Below are 24,958 nucleotides of genomic sequence, written 5' to 3' on the forward strand. Positions count from 1 at the left end.
GAGAGTGGAATGATGAGGTCAGAAGCCAGATTGTAAGAGGCAAAGAAGAGAGTGAGAGGAGAAAAAGTGGAGTCATATGTTGACTTTTGAATACAAGTTCATACTGGACATTTTCCCCTGATAAAATGGTTATTAGATCATAGTGGATAGAGCGCCAGGCCAGGGTAAGGAAGACTCATCTTCCTGAGTTCAAATCTGGCCTTCTTCGCTGTGTGACCTTGGGCAAGTCATTTCATCCTGTTTGCCTCAGTTTTCTTATCCGTAAACTGAATTGGAGAAGAAAATGGCCAACCACTCCAGTATCTCTGCCAAGAAAAACCCAAATGGGGTCATGAAGAGTACGACATAACTGAAATGACTCAACAACAAAGTTCCATCTGTTCAGGTATATTTGCATTCTCAGTCTTTCATTCACTGTATTGGGATGGGTTCCCTCCAGGAGTTCAGACATCCATAAATTTCATAAATATACCAATTACTTCATTAAAGTCAGAGTCCTCCACTCTAGACCACCTTGGGGACTGACATTGATCTATGAAGTTATCCCCTGTCCCAGGTTCTAAATTCACCAAACCGTCCTATCACCCACTTCCCATCTCTTCATCACTCTACAAACATACTTTGTTTAGTCAAACACCTTGACCTATGACATAACTACAGCATTACTGTGATCTACCAGTCTGGTTATGCTGTCAGAAAAGGAAATGGGGCTGGTTTGGTGCAGCAGGAGCTGTGTTTAGAATTACACAGATATAGCCTGTGCTTGATGAAGCCATGTTGGCTTTTAGCATCACTGCTTCCCTTTCTAAGAACTCACAAGCCATCCCTTTAATAATGTGTTCTAGAATTATGCCAGGAATCAAAATCAAGCTCTGTGGTCTATGGTTTGCAGAATCCACTTTCTTCCTCCACGGGCATTTACTTCAGACCTGAAGTACATACCTGCTCTCCAGGATCCTCAAAGATCCCTGACTCAGCATTTACTCCCCCCTCCCCCCCTCAATATCTAAGGATGGGCCAAGGGACTGCAGCTCATAGAGGGCAGCTAGGCAATCTCTGTCTCCTCACTGATCTTGGGCTTTACTTTCCTTTCAGTTCTGGAAATCATTCTTATTAATAAAGGGAAGCAAAACAAACTAATGGTGTGGTAGCTGTCTCCCTGACTTTCCTTCCTACGTGCCACTGGCACCAGGCAGAGCCCCTTCCCCTCCACAACCTGGCCTTTTTGGTGTCCTCTGCATTCTCTGCCTGCTGTGGCTGCTTTGGGTCAAGCTCTCTCAATCCTTCTTGCCATCTCTCTCCTTCGTGTTCCTTTTAAGTTATGTACTGTCCTCTGGTCACTGCTCTGAAACCCTCCTGCAGCAGCCTCTCTCCCTCTTCCCTGGAGCCTCCCTCTCCAAGGACACCCACCCAACCCCTGTGTCCTAAAGACAAAGAGCTGAGTCCCTCAGTGGGAGGAACTCCCTAGCCCTTTGGTTCCATGTCCACCCAAGGAAGAATCTCTCTTACAGCAAACTGGCCAAGTGGCCAGACTTTGCCTGAAGGTCTCCAGGGAGGGAGAATCATCCCGAGGTAGCCCACTCAGCCTTGGGACCACTCTCATTGCTAGGAAGGTTTCCCCCTTTTTCTAGCCCAAATCTGCCTTTCAGCAATCTTCTCTTTTCCCTCCCAACCCCAACTGCTGCTGATTCTTCACCTTTCAAATACTCAGGATAACTCTTATGTCTCTCTCTCCCTCCCAAGTCTTCACTTCTCCAGATTAATCTCCACTTCCTTTGAACAGTGCTCATGCAGATTTGGTTTGGAGCCCTTCACTAATGCACTTTGCTTCTCGGAACCAAACATGATCCTCTGGACCAGGGTCTGAGCAGACAGGACATGGGAACTGTTTACCTGTCCTGGACATTCTGTCTCTATTAGTGCACTTTGTGCTATCAACCCATATTAGGCTTGCATGGAGACGCTGCCATGCAGTAGATTGAGCACTGGGCTCAGAGCCAAGAACATCTTGGGTCAAATCCCACTTCTAACACTCATTAGGTGATCTTGGGGAAGTCACTTAACCTCTTTATGCCTCAGGAAACTCCCCAAGACTTGCCCAAGTCACAGCCAGGCTGCAATCTGCTGGTGGTGGAGGGAGCTGTCCACACCGACAAACTCCTTCTGGGGTGTTGATCTTGTAGCCCGAATCAACAGCTCACCCAGGCCTTTTTCTTGGGAGCTGTTATTGCCCTCTTCTTTGACAGGGTGTCCCCAAAGTCTTAGTGCAGTTGAAAGCTTTGATAATCTTTAATAAGCTTAAGGCTGTACTAAGAGTTTTGGGACACTCTTCACTTATATGTTTGTCTTTTTTTAAACCCAAGGGTGATATTGTGGAATGAAAAGTGAGTTTGTATTCAGGAGACCTAGGCTAGATTGTTAGCTTAGTTACTTACTCTGGCCTCAGGCGAATTACTTAAACTCTCTGGACCTCAGTTTCCTCCCATCTAAAATGGGGATGTTGGACTAATCGATTTCTAGAGTTCCTCTAAACTCTGAAGGCTCCCTCTTTATCCATGTTCAATTTCACTTTATTAGATTAGGTTAATTGTTCAACCACGTGACTTTTTGGATATTGATTTTGACATAGTTTATTAATAACACATTCCAACTCTGTTTTGTTGTGAAAATCCACAAGACCAGCATGCATTCCTTCTCTCAAGTTATTAATAAAGGGTTGATGAGAACAAAGCTGTGAGTGAGCCCTGTGGCTCCCCCTGAAAACCCTTCCTATTGTTTAACACCGGGTCATTAATTGTGTTCAGTGTGTTGTCTCCTAGGTTTCAGCTGCAGTAAACAGGAGTTGGGCTCTTTGCAATCTCACCTGCTGGCAATGTTGCCTTCCACTCATTTCTGCTGAGCTGATGCCCCTGACTTCCTTCAGGAAGCTCTTTTTGATAAGTCCAGCAGGGTCAAGTGGGACTCAGGAGATACATGGGCACCAATCACATCTCCTCTGCATACTCAATGTGTCCCCATGACCAATCCCCTTCCCTTAGGTATCATTCCCTCCTCCTTGTAAAATGCAAGTAAGAAGAGCATTTCCCTTCAAGGATGGTTGGGAGAATCCCAGGTAGTGCTGTGGGCAAAGCCCTCCATGGATGTCTCTTCTGATTATCCTTACCCTAATTCTAGTAGGTGGCTGCTGCCTCACTCTGTGAATGCCCAGTGCACCTGTGAATGATCCTAACTAAACATCAATAATAGAAGAGTAGGATTGACCTTCCATTGGGCTGGTGAATCTCCAAGGGAAGGCACAAGATCACAGAGCTTAGAGCTAAAAGGGACCTTAGACATCACTAAGGGAGGGTCCATGGGGTTTGAGTTGACTTGCCTGGGTCCTGAAGGCAGTTAGAATGAGGCAGGACTCCAGACTGGGTCCTCAGTCAGACAAGGGGAGCCCTTCCAGACAGTAACAGAAATGGAAGCTTCGGCAGAGTAAGGACACTGCCTCTCTCATTAGACCAGGACCTCCTGGAGTTGGGAGACATGATTCCCTTATCTGCCTAGAGGCTGATGACTGACCCCATCCAGGGCACACAGTGGGTACTTAATACATGCTCATTGGATTGGGTTGGATTGAATTCAATTAAATTTCACAAACATATACCAGGGTCACAAGAGAAGTCATAGGAGGGTAGGGGTGACTCAGCTTCCCATTCCACTTCTGGAGGCAGTTCCAAGTCAGTGCCCCACTGACTCAGGGTCTGCACCCCTACCATCACAGATGAACAAAGAGACTGCAGACACATTTATTAGATCAGGATGCTGAGCTGAGAGAGAGCTGTGTCTGTCTCAGCTTCGTCAACCATCTAAATAAGCCTGGCAAGCAGACAGAGAGGAAGGGGTACTTATATAGGGGATCACATTTCTCCAGACTCATTATCAGCTTGTTGAATACCATTTGGGATTAATTAAGATTTTGAGATGCCTCAGAAAGAGAAGCAGTGTGGCCTAGTGAATGCTCAGGGGTCCAGTCTTGCCTCTAACACACACTCATTGCCCTAGGCAGCCCCCTAAGACTGGAAGTCACTGAGAAGGTGCTGCCCTGCACTGGGGGAAGGAGCCTTCTCATCTGGGAGCTAGCTCCTTGGAGTAAAATTTCCTCCCTGTACATTGGAACAGCTGGGGGGTGCCACAGTACCCAGAATACCCCTCCTGGAGTGAGGAAAACCTGAGTTCAAATTTAGCCTCAGACCCTTTTAGCTGTGCCAACCTGAGCAAGTCACTTCAACTGTCTGCCTCATTTTTCTCAATTATAAAATGCACATAATAACAACACCTGTCTCCCAGGTAGTGTGAGGATCAAGTGAGATAATCATTGCACAGCCTGGCATGCAGTAAGTGTTATATAAATGTTAGTGGTTATTATTATGAATGAACTCCAGAATGGATCCGATCATGGGCAATGTCCTTGCTGTCCTAAGAAAAGGGAAGAATGACTCAATGGGAAGAAATCATATAGCTTCCTGGTGGGGTTGAGTGTGGGATGGGCTTCATTGGCTGAGAGAGCGGAGAAAGGTCATTGCCACTCACTGCAAATTCTATCAAGTAGAAGCAGGAGCTGCCTAACTCACACGCCTGAGGTGGCCCGGGGGCTTTTTCTCTATTGATCAGAAGTAGCAGCAGCTCTGGGGCTGAGGCCAGAGTCCCTAGGACTGGGCTGACTTCCAAGTGAGGTGGGAACTCTTCTGTAAACATTTGTCAAGGAATTGAGGGTAAAGATGAAGTTCCCCCCTCGAAAAGGAGAGAGGAGGAGAAGGGAGTTGGGGGCAACAGTACTGGACTTGGACCTGAGGACCCAAGTTCCAGTCCTAGCCACAGAATGTAACAGTGGGAAAGACCCTTGGGGCTGGAGTCAAAAGACCCAGGGTCCAATTCTGGCACTGTCACTTAGTAGCTGCAGAAGCCTGGGCAATGCTGTTGGTAATCTCTCTGAGCCTGGGTCTTTCTCTGTGACAGGCTGGGGTGGTCCCGGTGACCTCTGAGCTCCCTCCTAGCTCACCCTGACAAATTCTCTATCACATAATAGTTATGATGGACAAGTCACAAGTTATCCGAGAAAGTCTCAGTTTCCCCCTCTGTCAAATGGAGCACTGGTATCTCATGTCCCCCAGCATTAAAGGACATCCAGGGCCTTAACAGATGTCTAATCCAAATCCCTGAATCTTGGGAGGGGGGTTGGGGACACTGTTACACTCCCCAAAGTTTCCCTTTCTCTAGTTCAAACACAGCCAGTTCCCTCAGTGCCAGCTATGGGGCCACTCTGGGTGGTGGAAGTTGGCCCTATGCCTCTGGGCCAGGTGAAGGGCTTTTATCTATCTTAGGTCAGCTAAGTCATAGGGAGGAGAGATGGAGAAGCCAAATAAATGATGATAGTGGAAAAGAACAAGGTTTGAAGTCTGTGTGCCTAGAGTTCACACACACACACACACACACACACACACACACAGACACAGACACACAGACACACACATACCAGCTGTGTGGCCTTAGGCAAGTTACTTAATTGCTTTGGACTTGCCTGTAGAGGTATCTCCAAGCCTACAGACTTGCTTCAAGTAATTCTTGACTATTACAGAAAAGCTGCTGGTTGGCAAGGATGAAGGGAGTTTCCATACCAGGAATTTCCTAAATGGATAAAAATGCAGACCCCAGACCAAACAAACCATGCCCTGCACAGGGGATGCCACCATTATTGTATGTCCTGGAGCCCTTAGGCAGAGAGTCTGACACACCTTATGAACTCTCTCAGAATTATGTTTTTAAATGTATAAATCAAAATACAAATAAAATATAAAGAAAACCAATTATAAAATAGTTATCAAAATATTAAATAGAAAGCAAATTCACTGCCATAGGTTAAGAGCGTATGCTCCAGCATGAGAACAACTGTGTAGTAGAAACATCTTACTAAAGAGGAGCCTGAGCAGGGTCAGCCTCCTCTTCCTCATTGTCACAGCTGCCATCATCATCACCACCATCATCATCATCACCACCACTATCATCATCATCACCACCACCATCATCATCATCACCACCACTATCATCATCATCACCACCACCATCATCATCATCACATGACATCATCATCATCATCACCACCACCATCATCATCACCACCACCATCACCATCATCACCACCACCATCACCATCATCACCACCACTATCATCATCATCACCACCACTATCATCATCATCACCACCATCATCATCATCACCACCACTATCATCATCATCACCACCACCATCATCATCATCACCACCATCATCATCATCACCACCATCATCATCCCTGTACAACTGTCAGCATCCTCACAACAGGGCCCCTCTGTCACCCTCCTATCTCTCTTGGTCTTTCTGGGTTGTCTGAATGAGACGGAGGACCCAGCCCTTTCCATCCCACCTTCCTCCAGCACTGACACCTGAACAAGAACCTCTGGCCCTTCCATCTGCTCTTCATCAGAACTTTCTCTTAAATGTTATCTCTGCCCAATTAGATTGCGAGCTCCTTGAGAGCATTTGTATCCCTATAACTCAGCACACTGCTTGCCACGTAAGAACTCTAAATAAATGCTTTTCAGCCCATTCACCACCGCCAACATCACCCTTCTCTTCAGCATCATCTCTGATTTCTGTGTTATTTCTACAATTCACAAAGGAATTTCCTCACAAAGGACCCTGTGAAGTTGAAAGTGCACATTATCATTCCCATTTTATAGATGTGCAAACTGAGGTTCAGAACAATTGAGTGAACTTCCCACGAACCTATCCATATGTGATGCCATATAAATACATAGATTCACAGGTTGGAAGGAACACCAGGGATCTTTAGCCTAATCTCCTGCCTGGTGCCCCCCCCACTGACACAGGTGATTCAGCCTTTAGGAGAATATTTTCAGTGACAAGGGGCCTCGTACCTTGCTTGGCCCGGCCCCATATTTTGAGGGAATTGCTCCGATCCTGATAATAGCTGTGGTGATCCCCTCATTTTTCTCTTCCTTTGCCCAACAGGACCAGGTCCTTTAGCTCCCCCTTAACATGTGACCAGTCCTTTCGCCCCTCACTGATAGCCTGCCTCTGAGTGCTCCCCACCTGGTGGATGTCCTTCTTCCAACATGGCACTCACACCAAACCCCACCCTCCAGCAAGGAAGACGGAGATACCATCACCCTGTCTTGGACTTAACACTTCTTTCCTCTACCCCTATGGCTGCAAAGACCTTAGAGCTTTTCACTTCATAGCCTTGTGGGACGAACTAGGCTGCCACAGAGAAACCAGTGTAGATGGCCCCAAGGTCAAGGCATGCACGCTTCCCCAAGGGTGTCTCTGACCCCTCTAGCCATAGGAGCAGTTTCCACCACACCCATTTTCCCTTTGTCATGCATTTGGAAATGGAAACTCCTTGTGTACAATGGAATAACAAGGTTGTTATTTGTCAGCTGGAATAAGCCCCGTGCAGGCAGTTCCTCTTTTGCAGATAGACACCCTGAATCATTGGTGCATCCAAGCCCACAGTTCTAAAAGGGTTGACACAGAGACAAGGGATCAGACTTGGGTTTTGACCCGTATATCTGTCACCTTGAAGACTGAGGATGGTGCTGATGCTGCCCCAGTCCTCTGAATCACTAGGCTGGACATGCCATTCCTTGGGTGCCTGCCTCCCCTTCTAGTGCAGGAGCCTGGAGGGAATTTTTTGGGAATCTTTTCAAGGAGGTTTGCTTTATCCTGCACTTCTCCCTCACAGCCAAAGGTTTAGGCAATGGGGCCTGGAGAATACAGTCGAATGAAGGGTAATGTGGTATCCAGAGCACTGGCTCTAGATTAGAGTCTGAATCCTAGCTAACTTTCATTTCTTAGCTGTGTAAGCCTGGGCAAGTCTCTCTGGTCCTCAATTTCCTCTTCTGTAAATGAGGGCTTTGAACAAAATAATCTCTGAGGTAGAGTGTTAAATCATACTCTCTCCTTCTCAGACCTGAAACTCCAAGTCCCAGCACTCGGTGTCTCAGGGCCGTGAAACTGTCCTCATCTAATTGCTTTAAAAATTCCTGGTAGAATGTTGGTAACTCCCTGAAGACAGCAGAGACATTCCTTTTTGCTTTGGAATCTCAGCACCAAGGACAGCACCTGGCAACTAAGAGGCACTCATTCATAAATGCTTTTTGATTGACTGCTTGAGAGAATCATACTGTTGAGGGGCATCTTATCACATATGAGACCTTAGAAACCATAGAATCCAATTAGTCTCTCTCAGCATGGAAAGCTTTCCCTTCCCAGCCTCCGCAATAGGTTATCCAGCCAGAGCTTAAGCACTCTAGTGAATCTCTGGGGCTCCCAAGGCAGACCAGCCCTTTTGAGAAATTCTCATTGCTCAGGAAGCTCTAGGAGCCAGTTAGAAGAAGCCCAGAGAACACAGAGTTCAATGCAGCTCCCTCTTTTGAAATATGAGGAAACAGAATAAGAATAATTCTTTTACAAGGAAAAGTGCCCTTGGACCTAATAGATACCTGCAGCTTTATGTCAACTCTCCTTTTTGCTTCTGCCACATATGTGGAAATGCTAATTTTATTGGGCAGTTTTTCAAATGAGAATAAAAATAAATTAAAAAAAAGAAAAACAGAGCCCCCCCCCCCCCCCCCGGGAAAGTGAAGTGTTCAGGGTAACAAAGCTCATATGCAGCGACCCCAGGATCTAAACCCACATCTCCTGCCTTGAAATCCAGAAACTCATGACTCTTTGTGCTCCACCTCAGCCAGCCTTTCTGGGGAGTTCAGATCTGCCTCCTTATAAGTACCTTCCACCCATTAGTCCCCATTCTCCCTTGCTGTGCTGCTGAGAACCAGGCCAATCCAGCTTGCTGGTACCAGCCCTTCCAAGATCTGAATAGTGGCCCAAACTGTGAGGAGTGAGAGTGCATTTAGGGTGATTGAGGGCTGTCAGCACACATAGCTGTGCCCTCTCCTCTTGCAGCCTTGCTGCCCCCAGGTGTGGAGAAGCAACTCAGGCCATGTCACCTCTACCTCAGAACTCAGAAAGGTAGGAGGCAATGGCAGGGAACCAGGGAGAATGGGTCCATGGAAAGTCTCTGCACATGGACTGGTTGGTTTCCCTATCAGATTTCTGGATCCTGGGGCTGTAAGGACTCCCTGTGGTAGCTTCCTTCTAGGAAGATATTAGAGTCTAGGAGCTCCTGACTCAGAAGGACACAGCCTCCAGTCCCTGAGTCAGAGGGAACGAGAAAGACCCTAGCATCTGACTCAGAGTCCCTGACTCACAAAGAGAGAGATAGCCCCTAGCACCTGACTCAGAAGGAAAGAGATAGCCCCCAAACCCTGATTCAGAGGAGAGATAGCCCCAACCCCTCATTAATGACTGCCTCAGAGGGGGAGCTAGTGCAGAGCCTGGACTGAGGGTGCCCCTATCTCTCTCCAGCTGCATCGAGCATATGTGACCCTAGAACTGAAAGGGCCTTAAAGCTCTTGGAGTCCAATCCACTGATTTGACTGAGGAGGAAACTGAGACCAGTGTGTCTGAGGTGAGGAGGGGCAGGAGGGAGGTTGGGGTTCCTGAACCCTGTCCTACTTCCCTCAGCTTGTGGTCTCTCCTTCTGTCCTTCCAAGCAGCCTAGGAGCTCTGCCCTTTCAGTCTTTCCATTCTTTGGGACAAAAATCTCTTTCCTGATCCCGGCATTGGGAATCAGGAATGTGTGGCAACGGTGGGGTTTTAGAAGAGTCAGGAGAAGTTAAAGGTTGCCTCAAAGAAATGGAAATGCTTTAGTAGAGGGACAGACTGAGGTAACAGAGGCTTCCCTACCCTCACTCCATTCACTCACTCACTCATTCATTCCCAGTCATTGTGTGGGGTTGGATACTGGGTAAAGTGACCTCCCTCTCTCAAGTTTCCCAGGATATTGTGGGTCTCCAACTTCTGATTTTAAGGGACACCTGACTCCCCTATGCCCATCATTAATGGAACTTTTACACCAGCCCATGGTTAGAAACTCCTTACTCCCATCCCTCCCTTATATAAAGAGATCCCCTTAGTGGGCCCCAGGAGTCAATATACTGCACTTTCTCCCTTCCGGAAACTGATTCTCTGTCCCCCGCCCCCCACCCCATCCCAGCTCTGGGCACCTGAATCCAGTGGGTAGAGAGTCTCCTTTAGGATAAGGGGGGGGGGGGTGCAGCGTGGATCATAGAATGTCAAGATTCAGAGCTGAGGAGATGTTGGTAGATCCTCAGCTCCCCATAATTGTACAGATGAGGAAACAGGTTCATAAGGCCAAAGTAATTGGTTCAGGGTCACAGAGCTAGTTAGTAAGCTGGAGGTCCTCTGACACCCAATCCATCCCTCCTAGCCCCTGGCTGTTTGGGTCCTGGCCCCAAGACCCCTGGTGGGAAGAAAAGAAGAGAGGAGGGAGGATACTCACTCGTAGTGTTGTACTTAATACCGTTGAAGAACTCCGGACAGGGTCTCTCCACGTAGGCCCCAGCGGCGCTGCGGGGCCAGCATGTCCCAATCTGGTCAGTGGTGGCATTGCAGTAGGGACCTGGCGCGGGACAGAGGAGGGCTGGATGAGGAACGCTGGGACCGCCTAGCCGACAGCAATCTGGGGCTCTGCACCCCTGGGCTGCCCTAGCCCGGGCCCTCTGTCTCCCGGTCGGCCCGGGACAGCAGCGGGAGCACCTACCCTGCGGGTCCAAGAGGGGACGTCCCCAGCTGTCTGGCAGCGGGTCCCGCGGCAGCAGCAGCAGCATCTCACTGCAGTTAGCATCCATCTCGTTGGGCCACCCAGAGAAAAGCGGGAAGTCCATCGTGGGGGACTGGGGGGCCGGCGTGTGTGTGTGTGTGTGTGTGTGTGTGTGTGTGTGTGTGTGTGACACGAGAATGGGAGGGGAGGGGAGGGAAGAGGGGAGAGGGACAGAGAGAAGGAGGGGAAAAGACAGAGAGATAGAGAGACCCAGAAAGAGCGGGTGTGTGTGGGTGTCGGTGCAGGGTAGTGTGCGCAGATTACTTCGTGAGTGTGGGTGTGCGTCTCTGCCTCGGTGCGCCCGCCCGGCTGCTCTGCCTGCCCCGCTCGCCTCCTGCTTTCCTTCACCGTCTTCCTTCCCCGGCTCGTCCCGCCTGTGCCTGCAGCTCTGAGGGCACAGCCCGCAGGGAAGTCAGGGCTGGGCGGGAGTCCTGACTCGGGCTGCTGGCTGGGGTGGGAGTCTGGAGTCCACTGCGCTCCTGGCTGGAAGCAGCGGTGCCCAGCTGCCAATTGTAGGCAGGGTTGGGCTGGGCTGGGGGTTGCGGGAGCAGAGAGGGCGGGACAGGGAGGAGAGAAGGGGCCACCTTTAGAGGAGGAGAGCAGGGCTGGGGCTCCTCTAGGAGCCCAGTGTCTGGTTTCCAGTGCCCAGTGCCCAGGTCCGCAGCCTGCTCTTCCCCCGCCTCTGCGGTCTCTCACTCCGCCCCTCTCTCCCCTCCTCTCTTCCTCCCTTTACGGATTGTGGGGCCTCAATGCTCAGTGCGTGTGTGTGTATGTGTCCACCAGGGATGCAGGGGTAAGAGGGAGGAACGATAGGGAGAAAGGGACAATCACTCTGGCAGGAGGGCATGGTAGAAGAGCCAGGCCAGGGCCAGCCTTACGGGCAGGGCCAGCTATCTGGAGCTCCAACGTGCCTGGAGATCCCAGTGTCTCTCCTGACTGCTCCCTTCTCTTCCACCCTGCCCCCAGCTTCTGGAGATCCAGAAGTCTTGCCCTCCTTTGCAGACTGCCCCTGAGATCTCTCCTAACCTGAGATGTGGGAGAAGGGAAAGTAAGAAGGCCTGGATAGCCTTGACTCCCAGGTCTTTTCCTGTCCTTTGCCTGAGTGCTAAGAGCAGAAGGGAACTGACCCCACCCAAAGCTGCTCTTCCTGGCATCAGAGAAAGGGAATGACCTTTGATTTTGATCCTGGAGGAAGGAACCATAAAATCTCGTCATTTTGTTACCAAACTGGAAGAGGGCAAGAAGAAGGGATGTGGGATGGGTGTGGGTTTCAAAGCCAAGCCATATGAGGACTGTTGGAAGGAAATGGGAGCATACATTGAGGGCTAGGAGTCACTCATTGAGAAGAGAAGAGGAGAGGAGAAGAGAGGAGAGAAGAGAAGAGAGGAGAGGAGAAGAGAAAAGAAAAGGAGTCTAGAACTTGGAGGAATCTGATCATTGCCCTTCCCTGAGGATTTGGAAGGCAGTCATTTGGAAGATGGGTCAGGCTCGGCTGCCTGGTGTTGGCCCAGAGGGCAGAGTCAGGACCAGCGTGTGTAAGTGGCAGAGGCAGGTTTGGATTCCACGTAAGGAAAAATTTCTGACAATTTAAGTTGTCTAAAAATGGAATGGGCTGCCTGGGGAGGGAGTATTTTCCATAGTACTGGAAGTATTTTAGAAGAGGTTAAATGATAGGTCCATGAGAATCTTGGTAAGGGGATCCAAATTTCAAGCTAGATGCCTTCTAAGGTCCATTCTGGCTCAAAGATTCTATGAAGTGGTATGGTTGAACATTGTACCCAATACAGGAATCTCCTAGATGTCATCCTGGACAGGAAGTCCTGACTTTTGCTTGGAGAGCAAGCTTTAAAGGGCAGAGGCTAGCCCTTGAAGGAATACTGCAACTGGAGAGTCTTGGCTCCAAGCAGTGATGTGCCCAGAGAAGACCACTTGATTTCTGTGAGGTCCTGTTCCTTCATGTGTGAAATGGGGATAACAATAATGTATAGTACCTACTTCCTCCACTAGAGTCTTTCTCTGGTGTGGCAGCATGCCAGGGAGGTGGTCTTGGCTGCTCAAAGGCCAGGTGAGTAGAAGTTAAGTTCTGACAGGTATTGCCCAGTAGGTAGGGCTGGAATTCAGGCCCAGGGATGGACAGTATGTGTTTTGGCCAAGGACTAGCCCGGCTCACTTTGGACCAGGGGATGACTGCATATTTGAGACCCAGCCATCTCTGAAGGTAGGCTCTTCCTGAGCGATAAAGGGAATCCCCCACCAATCGGTGGGACCTTAGAGCTTTGTAATGCAGAAGTATACATGCCTTCTTCACAGCATTGAGAGGATGGTCAAATGAAGTTGGGCTAGAAAGAAAACTATGATTATGATTGGATGCTTCCAATGAGTGAGAGTTCATGAACACATGAAGTGAGTGGGATAGGTTTAGTGAAGACTTCTCAGATTGTAATTCTTCTCCCAGGGGTGAGGTAAGACCGAGAGGCTCAAGGTTACAATATTTTTAGAGTGGAATAATTCCATATAAGGATATAAAACTGTGTAGTACATTAGGGTCTCAATGATTGGATGAAACTTACATAATTCTTCGATGTCTTCATTTCAAAAGGGATTGGTTAGATTTCGCATCTAGAGGATAATGGTCAGTGGAGGGAGGTGGGTCTTGCATTAGGGTCTATGAATACCACTGCTTCTCCTTTGTCTTCGACTTTCCTAGTCCAGGTGAACTGGTGTAGAATTGTCCCGCTTCTTGAGAATCGAATAAATAAACTTTCTGTCATCACTTTGAGAGGCCTCTGAGTAATTAATTTAAGTAGGGATCTGAGCCATCCCATACAGAAGCAACCCGTGTCACTTGCTTGTCCCCAACTACCCTTTCTTCCTGAATCAAAACCTGTCGCATCAGGGATATTGTCCATTCTAACTTTGCCCTTCAGAGTTCCACAGGAGAATTCCATTTTCTGTTCAGCACAACAGCTCTCCAGCTCCTTGAAAACGGCTCTTAGACTCTGTCTCTGTCTCTCCCCCAGTTACTAACAAGGTGGGGTCATGGAAAGTGCTGGGGCTGAGTCAGGAGAGGCCTGCCTGGGTCGGAGTCTCACCTCCAGCAGTTACTAGAACAAATCACACAATTTAGCCATGCGAAGCCTCAATTCCTTTATCTTCAGAATGGAAGGAATAACACTTGATTATCTCACTCTGCACTAAAATCCAACTCTGGTGCTTCATGATCAGAGTGCGAGCTGTGAAAGGCTCTATAGAGCTGGAACAGTTTTGAGACAGGCACACCATTACCTGAGCACTGGTAAAGGAGTCTGGGAAGGTGCAGCCTAGAGGCTTGTTCTCTTCCCTAGCATGAGAGTTGAGACATTTTGTTTTCCTTTTGTTTCATTTGGTTTGGCCACTGCCAGTCATGCTGACTCTCTCCCCAGGGGCAGCAAACTTCACCCGATACCATAAGTTAAAAACTCCAAGTCCCTGATGCATCTGCCCTTCAGAGCTCTTCCATGGGTTCAGTGAAACAAGGTTTGTGCACAAAGGACTCTCTAATAGGAATCACCACATAGCAGAATGTCCCAGATGGGGAAACCAAGGCCCAGGGAGATAAAAGATCATAGAGTTGAAGAGGAAATGGGCCTAAGGACCATCTATCCCAGGAGCTCTTGTGTCATAGACCTCACTGAAAGATTGTTGAAGCCTAAGGACCTCTTTTCAGAAGAATGTTACCTAGATCTGTAATGGAAAGAAAGGCTAAATTTCACTGAGAGATCAGTGAAAACAAAGATAATTTTTTTCCTGTCCAAGTTCATTGACCTCCTCAAATCTATCCATGGACCCATTGGGAATCCAGAGAAGTCAGGTTAAGACCCCTGATCTAACCCCTGCCCTTGATGTCACCAAGTGGCTTGCCTCTCTCCACCCTGGACTCACTTGGTATTGCATTCTGCATCCCATACTGATCACCTTCCCCACCTCAACCTATTCTGGCCCCTGAAGTGGACTCTTCACCCCATTCAGCAGGAAACAGCTACTGAAGACAAGGACCTTCACTCTTTTCCCCCGAAAGAATTATCCTACCTAGTGGGTGAGTGGGGAAATGATGTGGATAGAAACAGTGCCCTAAGAGTTAAAATAATATTGACTGACTTTGTGAAGACCTTGGTGCCCTAAAGTCCCCCCTTACCACAACTTCCTCTTATCCTGGACCATAAAATTCCCTGCCCCCCTGCCTCACCCTGGGGAATGGGATTTCCTTATCTTGTGTCTTTCATAATCCTCACCCTGTGCCTTTATCTTGCAAGACTTACCCTAGATCTCCAACCCCTATAAGGAAACCCTAAAATCATCCTGTATAAGCCTGGTCCTTTTCCTATGTCATTGCCTTTGTTTGCTAAATCTCAGGCCCACTGCTTTTGCATCAATAAAGCTCCCAATGGCTACAAAAAAAGAAGACCCCTGATCTAGGCCAACCCCCTTTTCTTGTAGAAGGAGAAACTGAGGTCTAAGGAGGTCAGGGACTATAGATTAATAGCTGAAAGGGGCCTCAGGGAGCCTCTGACCAAGCATCTTATTTTACAGATGAGGAAACTGAAGCCTAGGGAGCTTAAAGATCATAGATTTTGAACTAGTGGTCCTAGTGGCCACATAGCTCCATCTATCCATAACACAGATGTCATATATAACATCCCCTACTAGTGGTTACTAGCTTCCACTTGAAGACCTCCAATTACAGGTAGCCCATCCCATTATGGGAGAACTGCAATGATTAGGAAATTCTTTGGCATAAAGGGCTAGAATATGACCCTAAATGCCTCCCTATGACTTTGAGCTGTTGGTCTTAGTCCCTTATTTTATGGCAAAGCAAGACAAATGTATCCCTTTCAAATGGCACTCCTTCAAATGTTTGAAGGCACTTATCATGGTCCTTCTGAGACTTTTCTCCTCCACACTAAACAGTCTCAGTTCTCACATGACATGGCTTTAAGTTCCCTACATATCATTCTGTTTCTTTTTCTGCAAATATTTCTCAGATTTCTTTCGAAATGCAATGTGAAAAGTGCTGGAGAGTGCTCCATATGTGAGCTGACCAGTAAGAGAATTACTGCTTTGTTATAACTGCTCTCAGTGTAGGCCCCTGTGGTGATGGTCTCAGAATGAGCCCTGAAAGATGGGACCACCAGAGAAGAGGCATGCAGGGAAGTGACAGCCAAGGAAGGGGCACCCTGACACCCCTTTGCTATGGCCACAGGTGTAACCCAGACCATTCGCACACTATAAATAGCACACAGAACATGTGGACATCAAGAAAACTTTTCCTTGGGAAACCCAGCAAGCAGGGATGCTCTTCCCAAGAACCGCAGTCAATAACTACTATTCTTCTGGGAGCAATTCAAATCGCCTAAAGGCACCAAAGTCAGCTCACCTGATCAAATCTATCAAGATGTCTGCAGATCACCCTTTGCCATACAACGGTGGAGACTCAGCTCACAGGCCTCAAATGGTTCTTACCTCTGGCCATGGTGCTGACCACTTCTATAACTAAACCAACATTATCCTTTCCTGCCTTACTGGCTGAAAGGTGCTTAGCAGGGAGCTCTTTTCCACCAAAAGAACTATTCATTACAGACCATTACTTCCCCGTCTTCCCAGAATAAATGCCTTCTAGGCTGATGTTTTGCAAAGGTTGGAGTTTGTGTTGTAAAAACTGTGTCACTCTGACACACAAAGTCATTGCCTGATCCTGCTGCCTGCCCTTTAAAGATAATATCATAGCAGCTAGAGGGATGGGCTTACTTGAAAAATGACCATTGCTAATGAGTGACAGTGTCAAGTGCCCAGAGCCAACATGGGATAGTGGACAAGACATTGGACTGAGTTTGAATTCTGTCTCAGATATTTTTAGCTGGGTACCTCTGCCAAGAATTGTGAGAATCAAATGAGATAATTTATGTAAAATGATTCACCAATCTTAAGGCATTATATAAATGCTAGCTACCATTATTGCTGTTAAGCAACATCCACAAGACATTAGACTCCTAGGAAGGAACACCTAGACACACACATGCCACATACTTGCACACACACATGCATGCACACACATGTACACACACACACACATACAACTTCCCTGACTGCTTCCCTGTATACCAGGTAAGAGTCTGAGAAACACATTCACATCAAGGACATTTCTTCTTGGGATATTCAGGCCAAGCATCAGGCCCTTTCCTAACTCCAAATTTCATTTGGATCCAACTCTTACTCTGAATAACACAAACCATTTTGAGGCTCCAAAGCCAGCCAGTTCAGTTCGATTGGCCAATGTTGATAACAGCCTTTCTCTTCAATAATCTCACTGCACATCCCCTGCTCTGTCTACTCCATGTCCAGAACAGCAGTGCAATGCACCTTTTCTGTGTAGAATAAACTCAGCATCGCTTTTGCCCCTAGCCATGGTGCTGACTCAGCTGGAGGATCAGCTTCTCCCTACCTACCCCTGGCCGTGGTGCTGGCTGCTTATCTTACAGAATCTGTTCTGGATGCCATATTATTATTGATGTGTTCTAAGATGCTGTTAGCTCAAGAGAGTGGACAGTGCCATTCACATTTTCAAATTGTTGATTCCTACTGAACTCAAGGTTCCCTAATTCCACCCCCCTCAGGTCTTTTTCACATAATTGTTGCCTTGCTATGCCCACACTCCATTCTCCCCTCCCCCAAAATCTTTTCAATTTGCGCAGTTGATTAAAAAAACAGCTAAGTTCAGGACGTCAAATTTTACCCCATTAAATTTCAAATTCCATGCCACTATATTTGGACCATTGTTCTAGCTTATGGAGAGTTTTTAGGGGGAATTCTACTTTTTTTTTCATCCAGCACAATAATTATTCCTCCAAGCTTCAATCCATTAACAAGCACTCATTAAGCATTTGCTTTGTTCCAGGCATTATACTAGACACTGAGGCTATAAATACAGGAGTCTTTGCCTTCAAGTAGCTCACATTCACGAGTGGGATGGAGGCTCACAGATAAGCATTTTAGAGGATTCCCAAAACATAAACACCACGATTAAGAGTATGCTGACAACTAGGAGGATCAGTAACCAAACAGGGGTAGTAACTGAGCTGATTCTTAAAGGGTTGAAGATTCTAAGAGGTAGAGGAAGAAGGGAGAGTTTTCCAAGTACAGCAAAAAACCTGTGAAAAAGTCTGGGAGATGGAATACAATTTTGAGGAACAGCAAGGAGGCTACTTTGCCCAGACCATAGAGTTCATGAAAGAGAATGCAATTAATAAATCTAGAAAGGTATATTGGAACCAAGTGGTGAAGAGATTTTAATATGAAGCACAAGAATTTATATTTGATCCTAGAGGTGACAGAGACAGAATGGAGGATTCTAGTTCCAGTCAAAGCATTAAGAGGGATCCACTCTTGTGCAGTTTCTTCTCTCTCCTCTCCTCCATTTTTATTGACCATGCCACTGGATAGAGGGGACTGACAGACAATGCATCTCACACAGAGAAGAGAGAGACACACAAATGACAAACACACACAGCCATAGACACAGATAGGTATAGGAGGACAGTCACCTCAGGGATGGGGAAGTAGCTTTACAGAGTGTGCCACTGCTACTCTCATCCTATCCCTACCCCCAGGGTGAAAGGAATGGTGGCTGTGACCCTCAGAAAGGGAAACAACCTCAGAGCCCAGCAGAGCTGGGAACCTTGAAGAAGACTCCACAAGGAAGTAGTGCCAGGAATACTGAAGCAGTCCTTAGCACACATACTACCCCCATGGGTGCCTCATGACCTTTGTGCATTAAGGCTGGACCTACTATTCACAAGAACTTTGTATGTGCAGGAGAGCACACCTCTGTTTTGGTGGGGATGTTTAATACCAACTGTCTTTACTACACCTTAGTAAATACCCTTTTATAAAAGCTAATTGAAGCTACTGGCTAATAATCAATGATAAACACACTGGTGGTGACTCATGAGCAACAGTACTATAAGTCCTAGCCCATCAGGCTCACTCCCTAGAACACTGAGTAGAATAGTAGTCATCCTTCTGGGGACCTAGCCCACCAATGCAAGTGGGAAATGAGGCAGTAGCCCTGGAAGGGGCACTACCCACAAGATACAATTTACAGGCACAGCATGTCAATTCGGGAAGGGTACTTTGAGATTATCAGAGTTGGTTGGTCGTTGTCCTTCATTCTCAAAGAGGACCAAAATGACATCACCATGATAAAGTGAAGTTTCAATGTGTACGACTGTGGCTGATCAGACCAATATGAGTTCAGAATGCTCTACCACAGATTGGTCACAGATAGTCCATGTGAACATTTGGGGTGCTTACTTCAATTGATGCATCCTATGTTTCCTTTATGCTGTTTCAATTCTGCTTTGCTCATAGAGCACAGCACCTTTTCTGATGTGGGCAGGTCATGGGGAGCAGTCCGGTGTCAGTGTCTCCCATGTTTCACAGTCAAATCCAACATTCTTGAGAGACACCTTGAGAGTGTCCTTGTATCGCTTCTTCTGACCACCAAGTAATCTCCTGCCCCATATGAGTTTTCCATAAAATAGTCTTTTTTGCAAGAATATATTTTGCATTCAAACAACATGGTCAGCCCATTGGAATTGTGCTCTCTGAAGTATAGTTTGAATACTTGGTGGTTCAGCTCGAGCAAGGACTTCAGTGTCTGGTACCTTATCCTGTCAGGTGATCCTCAGAATCTTCCTTAGACAGTTCAAATGGAAGCGATTCAGTTTCCTGGCATGGAGCTGGTAGACTGTCCATGTTTCACAGGCATGCAACAATGAGGTCAGCACAACAGCTCTGTAGACCTTCAGTTTGGTAGTCAGTCTAAAACCTCTTCTCTCCCAAACTTTTCTTCAGAACCTCCCAAACACTGAGCTAGCTCTGGCAATGTGTGTGTCAATGTGTACATTCCTGGAAAGTACACTACCAAAGTAAATGAACTTGTCCATAGCATTCAAAACTTCTCCATTTGTTGTAACCAATGATTCCACATATGGATGGTGTGGTGATGGCTGATGAAGCACCTGTGTTTTCTTGATGTTAATTATTAGGCCAAAATTAGCACAGGCAGCATAGAACTGATCCATTTTTTGTTGCATCTCAGTTTCAGAGGCTGCATTATGTGCACAATCATCTGCAAACAGAAAATTATGCATCAACACTCCCTCCACTTTGGTCTTGGCTTGCAGCCTTTTCAAATTGAAGAACTTACCATCAGTATGGTAGTTAAGCTTGATGTCGTGTTTATCCTCATTGAAAGCATTTGTCAACATGGCTGAAAACATCATGCTAGAAAGCATGGGAGCAAGCAGAGGGCCCTGTTTCACTCCCTTGGTGACTGGGAAGCATGAGAGCTTTGTCCACTATCCAAAACTGGGGCAAACATGCCATCATGAAATTGACATACAATATTAACTTCTCTGAGCAACCAAATTTTGACATAATTTCCCATAAGCCCTCATGACTAACAATGTCAAAGGCCTTGGTCAGATGTACAAACATTATGTACAGTCTTTTGTTCTGCTCTTGGCATTTCTCCTGGAGTTGTTGAGCAGCAAACACTACATCAACTGTTCCTTGGCCATTTCTGAAGCCACACTAGCTCTCAGGTATATGCCCATCTTCCAGGTGAAAGATTAGCCTATTAAAGAGGACTCTAGCAAGAATCTTGCCAGCAATGACTAAGAGAGAGACCCCCCTACCCTGTAATTGTCACAGGACAATCTATTCCCTTTACCTTTATAGAGATGGACAGTGGAGGCATCCTTGAACTCCTGGGGGATAACCTCCTCTTGCCAAATAACCTGGAAAATTTCAATCAGCTTTTGTGTGAGCAATGGTCCCCCTGACTTGTAAATCTCAGCCGGAATAGAATCAGCACCAGGTGCTTTGCCACATGAAAGGAGCCTAATGGCCTCAAAACCTCTTCTTCAGTTGGAAGTTGAGCTAAGGAGGGATTGACTTCAACCTGAGGTAAATGGTCAGTGGCCTCAGTATTAATTGATGATGGTCTGTTGAGAACACTATGGAAGTGTTCAGCCCATCTCTCTAGGATCATGTCCTTATCACTAATCAATGTGGCTCCATCAACACTGAGTAATTGTGATGCACCATAGGTTTTTGGGTCATAAATAGCTTTCAGGGAATCATAAAAGTGCTTTGGATTGTTACTCTCACCATAAAACTGAATTTCATCTGCCCTTCTTACTGAGCCAGGAATCCTGCATCTCTCTAAGATTTACTTGTACTTTACTTTTGATGGAATTAAATGTTGCCTTCTTAGATGTGGATGAACTATCCTGCTGGTAAATCCTGTGGAGTTCATGTTTTTCATTTAGCAGGCTCTGAATTTCCCCATAATTTTCATCAAACCAGTCTTGGTGTTTGTGAGTGTTCTGACCCAGATGAGCAAATTCAGTACTGTACACCAAATCTCTGAAAACTACTCACTCCTTTTCTGCTCCACTGTTGTCAACTGTGTGTTGGCTCAACTTTACCTCCAAGTTAGCAACAAACTGTTCACACTCAGACAAAAGCTCAAATTTGTTGACATTAATTCTTCTGGTAGTCATTTTGCCTTGGGGTTGGCACTTTTGATGAATGTGAATATTTAGGTTGGAAAGGATAAGTCTATGATCAGTCCAGCACTCTGTACTGCACATTGCCTTTGTCACTCTTACATCTTGTCTGTCTCTCCTCCTTACAATCACATAGTCTATTAGATACCAATGTTTGCTGCGAGGGTGCATCCATGAAGTTTTATTGCATTTAGGTAAACAGAAAACAGTGTTGGTGATGAGAAGGTCATGTGATGAACAATTCTTTAGCAGTAAATGACCCTTACTGTTGCTGTTTCCAACTCTACTCCTCCCCAGGACTCCCTGCCAAGTCTGGTAGTCTGAGTCTACTCTAGCATTAAAGTCACCCAGAATTATAAGTCTTTTGGCACATCGATGATAAGGGTCTCTAGGTCTTCATAAAATTTTTCTTTGACCTCATCAGATTAGTCATGGTGGGAGCATAGGTACAGGTGATAGTGGCATGGCATTTTCCTGCAAGTGGCAATGGCATTGTCATGAGTCTCTCATTCACTCCTTTTGGCAGGCATAGCAGCTTGCTGACTAGATTAGTTTTGATCGCAAAACCTATGCCAGCTTCATGGCGCTACCTTTCTCTGCAGCCACTCCAGAAAAATATGTATCCAGTTCCAACTTCAGTAAGCTGGCCTTCATTTGCCAGTTTCGTTTCACTCAGGGCTGTTATTTGAATGTGATACCTATTGAGTTCTCTTGCAACAAGAGCAGTTCATCTTTCAGGTCTACTGGATTTTGTGTTGTCTATAAGTGTGTGCACTTTCCATATGTTGATGGTGAGTGAAATCATCTTTGCAGATGTTTTTGTACATTTTGTACATTCTTTTGTCTTTTGACCACAGAGTGGGATTCCCCACCTTGCACGGTAATCAGGCCAGGGTTAGATAAGCAGGCAATGTTTAGGGCACTTTTTTCTAGCCCCCTTCCTCATACCAGGAGGTGAGCAGTGTGATCCTTAAAAGGCTGCTCAGACATCCTGGGGCTGCCGGGTTCCACTACTGCTTCCAGTGAGAAATGACCCTATGGCCTGGGCCCCCTGTGTGCAGGGTTGTGACTACAGCTCCCAGTGTACCTATACCTGCTGCTTCATCACTTGCCATAGACTTTGAGGTATAATAGTAAAATGGTATGGGTGGTGTCTTTTGATTCATGCATAACCAAGCTCTAAGTGCTCCACATCACCTACTTCAGTTGCCTTCATGGAACAAATTGTTTTTATCCACCTGTTCCACCAGGGGAAGTCTTCACATGCATGGGGTAAACACCCCCTAACTCACCAATGGGTTTGAGATTCCTTGGTTACCCACAACCTGGTTTGGCCCATCTGCCCCAGTAGTTTACCGGGCTGTGGCCGCTGCGCCTGCTGCGGCTTCTTGGAACCACAGGTGAGAGTTGGGTGGAACAGATGGACACCAAAGGTGGAAAGAGCCCTGGAAAGGGTTCAGCAGCCATCACACCAAAGGCACTGGGCCTCCTGAACACACCTTACACCCTCTCAGGGTAGTAAATTGAGGAAAATATTGGATCTGGAGTCAAGGGATCTGGTTCCAACTTTGGTTTTGTGATTGACTATCTGTGTGACCTTGGACAAATCACTTCACCTTTCTGTAAAATAAGTGGGTTGGACTCGACCTCTGGAGTCTCTTCCAGCTGTAAAATCTGTGCTCTTAGGACTTGATGATCTTGCTCAACCCCTCATTTTCCAGAGGAAGTATGCAGTGTGCCTGAAACAGAGATAGGGCTAGACCTAGGAGACTTGTGACCTCCTGTGCAGTGGTCTTTCCACAATCCTACACTAACTCTTTAGCACTAAGCAGCATTTTCCCTCTCCTCCCTCTCCCCTGACTCTAGTCTGAAACTTGAAGCTTTGTATACTTCCAGCAAGGCTGCTTTGGCACTATCCTACTGGCTGAGGATTCTGGATGGCCAAGGGGAGCTAGGGAAGCTGAGGTAGAGAGTCTGGAGGGGCAATAGGTGGTCCTGCCTTCTGTCCCTTGGAGGTGGCAGTGAGGGGGCCAGGAAACTATCAGTTGGGGTCATGCTAGTCTTCCCTTAATCAGAAGAACATGAATAGACCTATCTCAGTAAGTGTTTACTGGGCCCCAGTTACATCCCCAGTCCTGTGCCAGCCTACGTTGGGGATTGGGAATGGGAAGAGGGGGAGGAAGAGATGAGAGGGGAAGAATTAAAGACATTCACATATCACATTTGGAAAGCTCCTTTTTACAGTGCTTCTATCACCGACCCTTAGGAAGCTCCCACTCTAGCAAAGGAGAAGAGACTCCAACACTGAGACAAAGCAAACTGCCACAGGACAGTGTGTAACCAGGGATGAGAGAGTGTGGCTGAGGCAATGAGGACAGAGAGGCAAAGGAGTATGGGCCTGAGCAGTGGAAAGGCTTCCTACAGGAAAGGGGCAGGAGCTGAGCCTCCAAGGAAGGAGAGGGGGAGAGGCACATAAAAGGGAGCATGGGAATAGGGCAACATGCTCACAGCTCTAGGGGTGGAAAGGAGGAGGCTGAGACTGGCAGGGTACCAGAATGCTTGGGCCAGATCATCCTTACTGGGAAGGAAAAAAATATAAGATGCAAAGACAGGTTCATATTGAGCTATGGAGGGATGGAAGGGCTGTCTCAAGTGTCTGTACTTTTTTCAGAAGGCCACCGGGACATTGAGGAGGATATATGAGAAAGAACCTTAGAAAAGCTCTGTTTTACTGGGATTAGCCTAGAAAATGTTTGGAGGATGCAGGAAGGAGGTAGCCTTTGGTGCAGAGACCGGCTAAGACACTGTGACCATAGTCCAGGCACGAATCCCACTGGAGTGGCATCTATGGTAATGACAGGAAGAGATAGCTGAGGGGCACGAGAGACTGAACCAATAGGTCTTTGTGACCGACTGAATGGAGAAGATGAGGTAGAGGGAGAAGCAATGAGTGAAAAAAGCATTAATCAAGCATCCAGGTGAGCCACTGGACTAGGCACAGGAGACGGTCCTGGAAGAGCAAAGACAGGTTCTGCCATCAAGAAGCTTGGGAAGGGGGGGAGACGGCATGACTCAGGGAGCTCAGGCTTGCAGGGGTGATTTTGGTTTGGAAACTTACAGGTCCAGAGAGTAGAGCTCCGGGAAATCACAGATCCTGAAGTGATTCAGTTAAAAAGCAGAGTGGGCAGGGCAGGTCCGTCAGAGGGGGATTGGCACACACTGTCCAGGCTCCCATGGGGCTGCACACTCTGGCTCTCCCCTCCCCCTCCTCTCCCCCCCCCTTCCTTCTCCTTCAAGGAAGTTGGGATCCTGAATTCTTCTTCTAGTTCGTTTTATTCTGAATGTAAGACCCCCAAAAGGTCATTTCCAACAGAACCCAAAGAGAGCATTGACTAGGAAACCTCACACCTCCATTTCTTACCACTGGCTTTTTTAAAATACAAAAGCATATAATAAATGTCACACAGGACCTTCCAGACTGACATGCTTGTCTGGGCTTTCTTCTGCTCCCTTCTATTTGACAATGTCCTGAGGGCCCCCTCTGTTTTGGCCTTCCGA

The 24,958-nt window shown here is 47.1% G+C and overlaps 1 protein-coding gene across 5 annotated transcripts in view; it reads right to left on the minus strand.

Annotated features, from left to right (window-relative positions):
• Positions 1-24,958, minus strand: part of CRHR2 (corticotropin releasing hormone receptor 2) — a 95,413-nt gene that overhangs the window by 50,207 nt on the left and 20,248 nt on the right. For 3 of the 5 annotated variants that reach the window (XM_072599189.1, XM_072599192.1, XM_072599190.1), the window contains one exon: positions 10,470-10,589. The exons of the other annotated variants lie outside the window; for them this stretch is intronic. In XM_072599189.1, coding sequence (XP_072455290.1) covers positions 10,470-10,589 — 120 coding nt within the window. The remainder of the gene's footprint in view (positions 1-10,469; positions 10,590-24,958) is intronic. 5 annotated transcript variants of the gene reach the window in all.

The sequence above is a fragment of the Notamacropus eugenii genome, chromosome 3, assembly GCF_028372415.1.
Source record: "Notamacropus eugenii isolate mMacEug1 chromosome 3, mMacEug1.pri_v2, whole genome shotgun sequence".
In the NCBI taxonomy this organism is placed as follows: Eukaryota; Metazoa; Chordata; class Mammalia; order Diprotodontia; family Macropodidae; genus Notamacropus; species Notamacropus eugenii.